The following is a 12,562-nucleotide window of genomic DNA, read 5'->3' as shown; positions in this document are numbered from 1 at the left end:
GGTGATTTGAGGAAAGCATGAACCTCAAAGAAATCTAAGTGTGGGCCACTTCTTCAAGTGGCTAAAGCAAAGCCTTGTTGAGCTGTCGCTCTGCCTGGCATCAAGGCCCAGCTGGGTGAGCTCACGTTACAGGCATTGGAGACTCAGACTCAAGCCCAGCATGCCTCTAACCTGATTGCTTTCAGTGTCAATGTGGGGCTTTAAAATGTGTCACTGCTTGCCACTTCTATTTAAGTGGGTATGACTCGTGTGTGTGTGTGTGTGTGTGTGTGTGTGTGTGTGTGTGTGTGTGTGTGTGTGTGTACTGTCTAAAGTTGATAATGTTACTCACCTTGCTTCACTGTCTGGTCTCTGAAGGCAAACCCCGGCCTCTGTCCATGCCTGCAGATGGGAACTGGATGGGGATTGTGGACCCTTTTGCTAAACCTCGAGGTCATGGGAGGAAAGGTATGTTTCATGTATGCAAACCCAAAGTGCTGAGTGGTGTTAGTAGACCCAGACCACCCATGCTTTATTCCCGGAAGTTGACATTTCTGACTGGAGACCCCACTTAGTTCTTCAGAGGCGCAGCTTGTCAACAGAAACTCATGCCCACAGAAGGGTCCCGCAATACAGCTTGTTTCTAGAGTGGAAAAGTACCTTCCTTTGTAGCAGTTGTGAATCAAGTCAGCATCCTGGCTTTTTCAAAGGCTCTGGACACAAAGGATACACTTTTTAAGCAAAACATCTATTAAACACCTTAATTACGTGACTTTTTTTTTTTAAACTTGATTTTTAATGAACAAACAAATCCTCTTTAAATTATTAAGGCATAATGTCTGAAAACTGTTTTTAATTCGCCCTGTAATCAGCTACTTATTATACTACTCTTGAAGGAAACATTTTAAAATGTTTTTATCTGCTGGGCACAGTTGCGTGTCCCAGCACTTTCGGGACAAGGACTGGCAGATCTCTGAGTCTGAGGCCAGTCTGGCTTACGCAGTGAGTTTGAGGCTATCCAGGTGTACATAGCAAGACCCTGTCTCAAAAATGAAAACAAAACTTTTACCCATTTTTCGAGACAGGCTTGGATTCTCAACAGTGGGTGGAAACGCTGCGTTGCTTTTGTAATGTTGGAAGAGAACAAGGGGGGGGGCAGAGGAAGATAGGCTTCAGGCTGAGAGAGAAAGAGCAGAGCAAGCTGCAGAGGCCTAACCTTCCGAGTGAGTGGCTCCTAAGGTCTCCTGGGGGGCTCTTGTCAGCTGTGCACTTGGACCATCTGGATTGTACCAACATGACCAAGGACAAGATGCCAGTCTGTGGTTTCTGAAGCTCTTGGTGTATAGAGAAAAGTCTTCTTTGCAGTAGTCAGCAGGTGGCAGGGCTGGCCTTGTTTAGATTTAAGATGCTTTTTCTTGCCACTCCCTGCGTGTGGATCTAGACTGTTCTCTTTCCTATAGGGAGAGGTGGAGTGCAGGGATTGGGGCTTATAGAAACTGGCTGACAGCTTTAGAGCAATGATGCCTCTCTGCATGCGGCTGCTTAGGAAGTAAAATAGTAAAGTTGCTGGGATGGAGCCCTCACACTCTGGAGATATAAATCTCGGTGGTTTTAACCTTCAGAATTCTACGTTAGCCACCATAGCCTAATCACAGGACTTTCCATACCCTATAAAAATTCTGTACCTGGCTAATTCTGCCTTTCTCAGTCCCTGAGAGTCCCTAGTCCATGAATTTGCCAATTTTGTAAGTAGACATATGCAGTATATGAAACAGGATATTTCTCAGACGTGAGCAAGGGACACACTGGCAGGGAGATACATGAGGGTGAAAAGAGTTTGTTCAGCAGTGCTGGGAGACAGGAGTCTTTCCTTAAGAACTCCCCTCGGTTTTAATGACAGTGTTTGTTGGCTCAGGCACACCTCTGAGCATTCTTTCATGAGGCCGTGTTTTCTTCTTAGTCTGAAGCACTTGACTTTAAAGCATTTTTTACTTCTAGAACAGACTCTGATCATTAGAATCATTATATATTGGCTTTTCCCCTTAAATGAAGGGTTTTTAAAATTGTGTGTGTGTGTGTGTGTGTGTGTGTGTGTGTGTGTATAATTTTAAACAGTTTTTCAATTTAAATATATTTTGACCACACCCTTCCCCTCACCCATGTCCTTCCAGATCCTCTCTTGCTTCCCACCTACCCAGGTTTAAATTGTTTCTCAAAAAACAATCCCCAAGAAAACAAATTAAAACCATACTCAATACTCAAAAAGGAAAAAAAATAAAACAACTCCAAACTGTAATGAAATAAAAGGCGCACGTAGGAGAACTGTAGAGTTCATTATGTGCTAGTCAACTGTTCCCGGACGTCAGGCCTGTTCTGCAGAGGCTGATGTATCAAGCCTCATCCAGTTGAAGAAAACTGATTTTCTATTTCCCAGCAGGTAGAAGTGACAGTTTAGTTGCTAACCTATACCCTAGTGTCTGAGTCTCTCTCTCTCTCTCTCTCTCTCTCTCTCTCTCTCTCTCTCTCTCTCTCTCCTCCCTCCCTCCCTCCCTCCCTCCCTCCCCCCCCATTTACTTATTTTATGTAGGAGTGCTCTATCTATATGTACACCTGCATGCCAGAAGAGGGTATCAGTTCCTAGAATAGATGGTTGTGAGCCACCATGTGGTTGCTGGGAATTGAACTCTCTGGAAGAGCAGACAGTGCTCTTAACCACTGAACCATCTCTCCAACCCTATTCCTTCCTTCTTCCCTCTCTCCTTCCCTCCCTTTCTCCCTCCCATTCATTTAAAAGATAAAAAAATTAAGTGTAAGATTAATAAAAAATTATCTCATTGAAGTCAGACAAGACAAACCAACAGAAGTTAAAGAGCCCAGAGAAGGCAGAGGATCAGAGACCCACTCATTTGCACACTCAGGAATCCCATTCCTTCCACCAAAGTGGAAGCCATCATATATATGCAGAGGAACTGGTGCAGACTGGTGCAGGCCCTGCGCTTGCTGCCTCAGTCTCTGTCCATCACGTTGGGTTAGGGGGCCTTGGTTTTTGGTGTCCTCCATCCCTCTGGCTCTTACACTCTTTCTGCCTCCGCTTCTACAGGGTTCCCTGATCTCTGAGGGTAGGCATTTTATGGAGACATCCCGTTTAGTGCTAAGTGTTCCAGGGTCCCTTACTTTCTATGTAATCAGTGTCTGGCTGTGGGTCTCTGTATTTGCTACCAGCTGCTGCAGGAGGAAGCTTTCCTGATGATGGTTGAACAAGGCACTAAGCAGACTATCACTAGGACCCATCGGTATCTGGGGAAGCAGGGATAGAAAGAAACACATTTTTTTTCTATTTGCTTTATTATTTTAATGGAAATATAAAGGCAAACAGTTCTGGGTCTCCAGTTCTGCTGGACCATCGTGTTACCTCTTGGTTGCTAATGGAGCCTGAGTACATTGGCCACTTCATGTCACGTGACCAACAAACCTGACAGAAACAACTTTAGAGAGGAAAGTTTATTTGGGTCAGAGTTTCAGTTCATCATGTGGGAAAAGCGTGGCAGGGAGGCTCTGACTGTGGCATGAGGAGCCTGAGGTGGGAGTTGTTTACATGCAGATAGACCAGAAAGCAGCTGCTGGAACCAGGAGCTGGACTGTATTCCTCAAAACCTTACGCCTCATGACCCGCCTGCCAGCCGGGTCCCACCTCCTAAAGCTTCCACAGTTCCTCAGAGCAGGAGCAGAAGCCAGGGCACGAGTACTAAGAACATAAGCCCCTGGGGAACACTGCAAAATCTTACCACAGCATTCCATCCCTGTCTTCCTCAGGCTCGCTTCCACCTTATAATACACAAGGCATCTGTGCCAGCCCATCACCATAGCAGCTCCAATACTGTTCGGAAGTTCAAAGGATTCTGAGACTCAAAGACAGCTCTGTGAGCTCCTGTTGAAATCAAGAGGGACGTTACATACTTTTAGTATTCAATTGCAGAGTAAACATTCCAGGACAGCACAAGACTAAAACCTAGCCAGGCAATATGTCTAACTCCTCAAAAGCATAATAATCGTGATATATATGTCAGGGCTTGGATGTCTTGCTCCATAGCCCTGCTCTGATGGCAGGCACGTGGCGTCTCTTAGAGTGGCTCTGTTTGATACCGGCAGCCTTCCTTGGCAGATGCTCTTCAACATTTGGGGGTCTCCATTACAACGTAGGTTCCACATTCATAGTTCCACTTATTGACATCTTGGGGGCTCCCTGCAGGGAATTCTATTTTATTATACACTGGCTAGCCTTACAGTCTTTTTCTTTCAAAAAAAGAACCTGTGGGTAAACTCTCTTGACCCTTTAATTCCTGTGTGCTGTGTGCCATGTGGGCAACACTGAGTTCTCCTGCAGCTGGAGAAGTATCTTGCCCTGATTGAACCCTAGTTGCAGCAACCTCTGAATGCTAGGAAAACATCCTAGGTAGCCCCTTTACTGCATGGTGCCTTGGAAGCATGCTAACTTAAAATTGTATGTATGCATGTGCAGATGTGTGTTTATCTGTGTATCTGCGGGGGTGCATGTATACGTGTGTGGTTTGTGTATGTGCCTGTGTATGTGCATCTGTGTATGTATGTGTGTGCATGTGTGTTCATGTTTGTGGTGTGTGTGTGTGTGTGTGTGTGTGTGTGTGTGTGTGGTGTCTGGTATCTGTATGTGCTGTACATGAGTGTGTATGTGTATGTGTGGGTGAATATGTCTCTGCTGTGTGCATGTATGTGTATGTGTGTGTGTGTGTGTGTGTGGTGTGAGAGTTTTTGTATGTGCATACTTGTGCATCTGGTATCTGTGCGCGAGAGTGTATGCTGTATGCCTGTGTGTGTGTGTGTGTGTGGTGCATGGTGTATGAGTGTGTGTGCGTGTGTAGGGCCAGAATGGATGTTGAGCTAGAGGACAACTTTCAGGAGTTGGTTTTTTCCTTCCACCATGTGGGTTTTAGGAATTGAACTTGGTGGCAAGCGTCCTCACCCCCTGAGCCATTTCACAAGCTTGTCTTTCTCCCCCCTTTTCAAAGGACAGTTCTTGAAATGGGTTTTCAGCTTGACACCACAAAGCCTTTGATGGGGAGGTCATTGTACCTTGAGATGTTCTCATCATCCCAGCACAGCGTTGGCTTCTCTTTGTGGATTGTCTAACAGCCAGGCAGGCTGTCTCAGCTGCAAACAAATGCTTCTCTTTTTTAAGTCTTTGTTCTGCTTTAGCTCTTACTGTGGGCCACTTAGGTTAAACTTTGGTGAAGAATTTGTCTATGCTCTGGCTATGTCCTGAGGTTTAACTCAAAAATAAGAGAATAGCTAACCTGGAAGAGTTCAAGACAGTGCAGCACTCAGGCTGTGGTACGGTTTACCCCCCACCCCCATCTCTCCTTCTCTCTCTCTCTCTCTGCTTTGAGCCACGTTTACAGTGAAAGCATGAGTGGTGTAGCCTCCAGAGGACCACCCACTGTGAGATAGATCTCCCGTCCAGGCTCTGCCTCCCAAAGGCTCCACAGGCCCTCAGCACGGTGGAACCACTGAGGACATAGTCAGTCCATGGGTTGGCGGTGGAGAAGTGCCGGCATTTCTCATGAAACCGTAACGCCGATGGTGAACCTCTGTGGTTGTCTTGTGGGCCAAGGGTCTTTTATAGGTCTTTGCAGGGCAGAGAGCTGGGTGTGTGGTCACTTGCAGCACGGTGTTAGGTCTGGGAGTTCTTGTTCTGATAGACTATTCTTTCTGGTCTTCGTTTGACAACAGGGGAAGACGCCCTGTGCCGGTACTTCAGCAATGAGCGCATTACACCCATCATTGAAGAAAGTGCCTCTCCCGTGTACCGGTTCTCCAGACCCCTGACTGAGCGGCATCTGGTTCGAGGTGCGGACTACATCCGAGGGAGCAGGTGCTATATCAACTCTGATCTACACAGCAGCGCCACCATTCCATTCCAGGAGGAAGGGCCCAAGAAGAAGTCGGCCTCCTCATCGGCCAAGGCGTCTTCTGGGGAGCCGTCGCTGTTGGTCAGCTGGCTGACTCGCCTCAAGCTGTTGACTCACTGAGGTTGCTGCTGCGCCAGCTTCCTGCCTGTCTCCTGCTAGCAAGTGCCTTCTTCCTCAGTGGACAGCTTGTCCAGACTCCTGCCACAGTGCTCCATGGCGACCTTACTTCATTCCATTTTGTTTTTAAGGTTGTATATTGCCCTTCCTGGAGTTTTGAAGTCACCAGAGGGCAACAAATCCGGTGGATCTTAGGGTGCTGTTCGTGGAGGCAGAAGGAAGGACGGACATGGCACACGTTTAGTTTTTGCCTTCCCACTGTGGGAGCGTGGAGACATACTCTTTAAAGTGTCAGGAGTTGGCAGCATTGTTCACTTTTGTTTTCTTGGGCAGTGGGGACTAAAATTGATGGGTTTTGTCACATAGATATGTTGGTTTGTGGTCCAACTTCTGTATCTGAAAAAGCTGAAGGAGGAAAACTTCTGTTTTGATTTTTTAAAGCTGTAGAGCATATTTATCAGGGTGGCAGCGCCCACTGCAGAGTGTGAGGCTGTTTGGAGCAGAGCTTACCTGCAGGTCAGCTCTTATGTGTGTTCACCCCCCCTTCAGTAACAGCCTCCGTGTAGGGGAGCCAGTCACAAGCTCACGAGCACGCTTTGATGGAACCTTGCGTATACAAAGACGTGTGTGCGTTTTTGAGAGGTGTCGCAGTTACGTGTACGAGGGAAAGAAGCTATAAGATTTGCTGACAGCCAAAGCGTAGTTCCGGAAGCTGAAGCAACCGGATTTAGAGGCATCGGTCAGTTTGCGGTATTGGCCTGTTTGATGTCTGTGTTCTAGGGGGGAAAAGCCTTCAGGCCTTCCCAGGTGTGCACAGTTTTGCTAGTTAGAAATATCTTGGAAGGCCTCATGGTCACTGATTTTTCAACTAGCATCAGGTATTTTGAAAATGTATGTCTGGGTATTAACTCTTGTTTAAAACCAAATGTACAATATTTTGCTAGAATGGAAAAACCCTTTCTTGTTAATTTAAGTGTTTTAAATAGAGTTGTATATTTTTCTTACTCTTAGTCACATGTAATTGAAATATTTCTGTTTTGCGTTATACGTGAAACCCAGGGGAAAGAGCATTAAATGTTTTCAGATTTACACGTGACCCAGTGTGGCCGTTGGCAGCCTGGGCGCGCATATTAAAGATGGAAATAAACCCTCCCAAGCGTTTTAGGATTTTATGAATTTGTGGTAGAGGAGCTAAGGAAGCAAACATAAATGACACCACAGAAAAGGAATTTTCCAGGGTAACCTTAGACAGAGCTGTAGCCCGGTATCCACATACTGTCCTAGCCACTGGGGTTGTCCACTGACCTGCCTGAAGTGTGGTTCACAAGAGGATCACTGGAGTTAATAAGGCTCTCCTCCCCCATGTAAATGCCTCTGTGGGGGTGGGGGAGTGCATGGTAAGGGGCACAGTGGCCACTTCTGCTGGTGCCATTGTTTTTATACCCACACCAACACATTCCCATCAGTGTCTGGGGCACTTTGAGAAGCCAGTGTGCGTTGGCCGGGGGCAGGAACCAGATGCCACAAACAGGGATGGAAGGGGCTTGTGTGGTGATTCATCTGGTACATAACCCGCAGTCGTGAGCAGAGTATAGGAAGGGCCTCTGGAGGCAAGGAGGGAGCTACGCTCGAGGAAGAGTTGACCCCTGCCAGTTTCCTGTTGGCCTGAGTGGGCTCTGTCCCCAGACCCATGCTTGCTTTTACTGTCTGGTCTGAAGGAGGGCTACAGTCCCACTGGTTAATGGTGTTCAGAGCTTCCGACAGCATGGTTGGTGTGGTGGACGGTTTTTCTCTGCAGAAAATGTCTTCTAAATTGAAGGAGCACCCTGAGAATGAATTCTCAGAACTCACACTTCACTCTCCGCAGCGCTCAACTCAAATTATTACACCAGATGGTACCTCCCACACACATTCTTCCTGGAAGCTCTGGAGGAAGTCCAGGCAAAGTTCTGGTTTCCTCTACAGCTTCCACAATTTCTCCTTTCTTTGTATTTTCATCTGGGGTTTTTAACCTGAATTATGTTTGAAAACTCTATTGCTGCTAAAGTTATTTTGTAAACCTCTGCTTGTGAGATATATAGCAATAGGTAATAATAAATTTCTCAGAATGGACTGGGGCGATACCTTGGTGGGTAGAGGGCTTGCTGAGCAAGGAAAGCATTCGAGTTTGGATCTGCAGGTGTGGTGACTGCCTGTACTCCCAGCCGTAAAGATGAGGGCTCCAGGAGCAGGCCGGCCGGTTGGAGTCTACATTCTGGGTCACTGAGGAATCAGCTTTCAGTACGTAAGGTGGAAGAGTGGCCAACGAAGAAACCCAGGGGCAGCCTCTGATCCACATGTGCATGCGTGTGCACACACACGCGGAAACATGCCAGCATTCAAATAAAGACTTTCTTTGAAACGAATGAATACGCCTGGGCTCTACAGTTACCCGCCCCCCGTTTGATGGCAGGAATGGTTTAATACAAATAAAGGACGACGGCAACTTCCTGGTGACTTTCGAGTCCTGTCAAACCCAACCGAACACCATCCCCCATTTTAAGAAATGTTTTTCATTTAAAATTTAAAATTTTATTTTATTTTGTGTTACTTTAAACTTTTTTAAAGTTTATATGTGTTTGACCATGTTCTCCTCCTCCCCCAAGTCCTCCTAGATCCTCTACCCCCTCCTTCCCCCCTAACTTTAAGCTCTTTCTCAAAACAAAACAAAAAACAAACAAAACAAAAACAAAAACAAAAACTCCAAACTAAGAAAACCAAAAGAACCACAAAACAAAACAAAATAGCAAATGAATCCAACCCACCACACTGTAGTCAAATAAAAATGTACACAGACACACAGACACGCACACAGACACACACAGACACACATACACACATACACAGAGACAGACACACACACATACACAGAGACACACAGACACACACACAGACACACGCACACACGCACACACAGACACGCACGCATGCACGCACGCAAGTAACAAACCTGTAGAGTCCACTCTATGCTTTCCAATGGCTCCTGAACGTGAGGCCTGTCCTGTAGTGATTAATATACTTAGTGTCACTCTTGGAGAAAACTGATTGTTCCTCGCCCAGCAGGTCAGAGTAACAGTGGCTAGGTTTTCTGTCCATATGTCCATATGTCCATCCATCCATTCATTTGTTTATTCATTCATTTTTACAAAATATAATAAAAGTTACAAACTATCACACCGAAGTTGGACAAGGCAAAGCAACAGAAGGCAAAGAGCCCATGAGAAGGCACAAGGATCGGAGACCTGCTTGCATTTAGGAATAAAAACACGGGGCTGGAAGTCATTATATACTTGCAGAGGATCGCACAGACCCCTACAGGCCCTGTGCCTGCTGCTTCAGACTCTGGGTTCCTGTGAGCTTTGCTCACATTGATTTAGACTTAGAGAATCTTGTTTCCTTGGAGTCCCGCCTGTTTCACCACATCACTACTATGCACTCATAGGTGATAAAAGATGCACACATAGAAATGTTTGGTAGGTAGTATGTGACAGGACGTCCCAGCTGGAACAAAGAGAAATCATAAATAGATCAATATGTAACTGCTCTGGCTAACGTTATAATCAGATAGTAAAACAGTGCATGGTGTACACACATAGACATAGTATAATGAACGTGGGGCCTGGAGCGATGGCTCAGCGGTTAAGAGGACTGGGTGCTCTCCAGACCACCCACACCACCATCTGACTCACAAGTACCCGTAACTAGTCTTAGGGAATCTGGTGCCCTCTTCTGCCCTCCTTGGTTACTGCATGCACGTGGTGCACAGACATGCATACAGGCAAAACGCTTGTACCCATAAAAGTTTTTTTAAAGAGAGGAAATATGATTATGGTAGCTGTAAATGGAGCCCAGTACAGGCCTCCTAGATAGACCATTTAATACCAGGTACCTAAATGATGTCGATACAATTTTCCAAAATGTGGAGGATTCCAGATAGAGTTCTACGAAACATATCTATAATACCATACAGAGCTAACTCTGTCCCTGGCACTGTCCTTGAGAACATCCTTGTGAGTTGAGTACTGTGGACACTTTCATCTGAGGGAGATGTCTAAGCATGTGCCACCCGTGGTAGCGGAGCTGGGATTGAAAATCAAGGTGGCGTGGCTCCAGGAGCCTCCCTCATCAGCATTGCTATACAAGCAGACTTCAGTGTATCAATCGCATTCCTGAGAAACCCTAAGCATGTTAGCCTAAGCTAAAAGTCCTCTGTTGACGCAGAAAAATGAGGTTACAGACTCAGATGGTGGTGGATTGGATTTGCAATGACACAGGTATTTAGAAGGCAACTACACGTTGTGCAACAGGGCTAAATGGGGCTAAGGCTTTATTGTGTTGGCTGCCTGCAGCACTGAGGTTCCCACCTGGTAAATGCAAGCAGACATCCATCCCCGCGGCTATTCAGGAACACTGCCTCTAGGGGGCAGCACCGCTCATACCAACGTGAATGCTGGGAAGTCCGGTGTTGTTATTCAGTGTTTCAGCCGTGTTTATCCCTTTTCTGTCTGCTGTTTTCTGTACCTTTCTTTCTCTACCCAAAATGATATTTTATCATCTATTTTGTGAGTTTTCTGTTTTTATTTTTATTTCATCACCCCCACAAACAGTGCACACCCCCAATTTTCATTTCCATCACCTTCTGTAAACCCTGTGGTCTATCTTCATAGACATAGTCTTTCACCCCTGTCTTAGAGACACCATATCTACAGCAACCCTTATAAAGGAAAGCATGTAATTGGGGATGGCTTACAGTTTAAAGGTTCAGTCCACTGTCATTGTGGTGGAAAATAGGGTGGCATACAGACAGACGTACTGGACATGTAGCTGAGAGTTCTATATTCAGATCAGCAGACAGCAGGATGAGAGAGTGAGCCACTGGGCCTGGCTTGAACATCTGAGACCTCAAAGCCCACCCCCCCTTTCCCAGTGACACACTTCCTTCAACAAGGCCACATCTTCTAGTACTGCCATGCCCTGTGGGCCCATGGAACCATTTTTTTTTTCAAACCACTACAACCCCTAAGAGTTTGAGGGAGTAAATGTCTTTGTTTAGAGGTTGAATATTACCAAAAATGAAGAAACCTTTTGGCTGCCTTTTGCCAACCTGGTTGCCTTAGGTAAAGATGTAGGCCTAGATTTGATAGTTCACTTGCTGTGTGTGTTTTATTTCCATAGATAACTGGTTCACATTTTTCCTAGTCTGTTAGTAAACAAACTGCCTTGTTCCTTTGGGGTGAGTGAACCAAAGCCATCTTAAAACCATCGTACACTCGGGTGCAGCCGCTCTCTGGCTTGGCCATGGTTTTAATAGTCATTCTGGGAATTACTCTGCCTAGTCAGGTTGGGTTTTGCCACAACCAAGTATGGAATCTGAGGTCAAGTCTGAGATGCTTACTGTTTCAGTTCTAGTTTGCACACAGCCATCTTGGGTTGGGGGGGGAGAGGGGTAAGAGGAGAGAGCAAGAAGAAGTGGGGAGGAGAAGAAAGAGTGCACACCAACCTTATTATGAGGGTACACTAGCCTTATTTTGAGGGTTTACTCTCCTCAAAGCCTCCCCTTCTAGCATGTTCCTAGTGGGATTTAAGCCTCCAGTGTGGGGAATTTAGGAGAGAATATGGCGATGTTCTATGTGTGGTGGTTTGAAAATTCTTAGCACATGGGAAGTGGCACTATTGGGAGATGTGGCTTTGGAGGAAGTGTGTCACTGTGGGGGTGGGCGACACACACTTAGCACCTAGAAGAGGAACATCTTAACATCTTTTGATTGACAGCTAGCTGAAGAATACCCTGACCCTGACCTTTTCAATGTGTCTTCAAGGGTGTGGAAGGCCTTATGTGATCAACCAGGCCTCTAAGAACCCAGCACAGGTTTGGTAACCTGCAGGGACTTGCAAAAATAGATTCTGTAACTTGTAATATAGGTTCTTAAAAATTACCATTGTATTATCTGGAAAGTTCTCAGTTTTTAATTTTATGGTGGTTCTATGTATTTGGGCTTAGATGTATTTTTAGAAGTGGGCTGATGTCACTGTGTGAAATTTAAGGTAAGTAAAGGGGAAAACGATCCTGTCACATTGAGGCCAGAGAGCCTCGTTTTTCTCCAGTTTTAGGCAGTGTGGTCTATCCCAATTTCTACCGTTCTGTATCTCTCCATTCCTATAGAAGAAAGTTTTCTGCTACATTCCTTCCCAAATAATGACCAATGACCTGTCTATTATGAACAGAGATTAAATTCTGTCTGGAACTAACAAAATAATGCCACACATCCAACAGGCTACAGCCTGTCGTGTAGTCTCTCAGAATCCTTGGGGTTCTCTACAAATACATGCATATGGTTTGGGTTTCCTGAGGTTCAGATGCAGGCTGTAGCCTGATAAGCCTTTCACATTCTGAAAGGTCATGGCTGTTTCTGAAGTTCATCTTTTGAGTGGATCCTGTGTCCTTAGGCTGCTCCTTTATGACTGATGTCACAGATGAGAAC

The 12,562-nt window shown here is 45.8% G+C and overlaps 1 protein-coding gene across 1 annotated transcript in view; it reads left to right on the top strand.

Annotated features, from left to right (window-relative positions):
• The window catches only part of Cnksr3 (Cnksr family member 3), a 92,600-nt gene extending 85,406 nt beyond the window's left edge, over positions 1-7,194 (top strand). Inside the window, 2 exon segments of the mRNA NM_001012061.1 lie at positions 358-447; positions 5,746-7,194. Of these exon segments, the coding sequence (NP_001012061.1) occupies positions 358-447; positions 5,746-6,044 (389 nt within the window). The 3' untranslated portion in view covers positions 6,045-7,194.
• Positions 7,195-12,562: the final 5,368 nt, after the last annotated feature.

The sequence above is a fragment of the Rattus norvegicus genome, chromosome 1 (genome assembly GCF_021556685.1).
Source record: "Rattus norvegicus strain SHRSP/BbbUtx chromosome 1, alternate assembly SHRSP_T2T, whole genome shotgun sequence".
NCBI lineage: Eukaryota > Metazoa > Chordata > Mammalia > Rodentia > Muridae > Rattus > Rattus norvegicus.
Note: the sequence above shows the minus strand (reverse complement) of the source record. Positions and strands in the feature narration are given on the sequence as shown.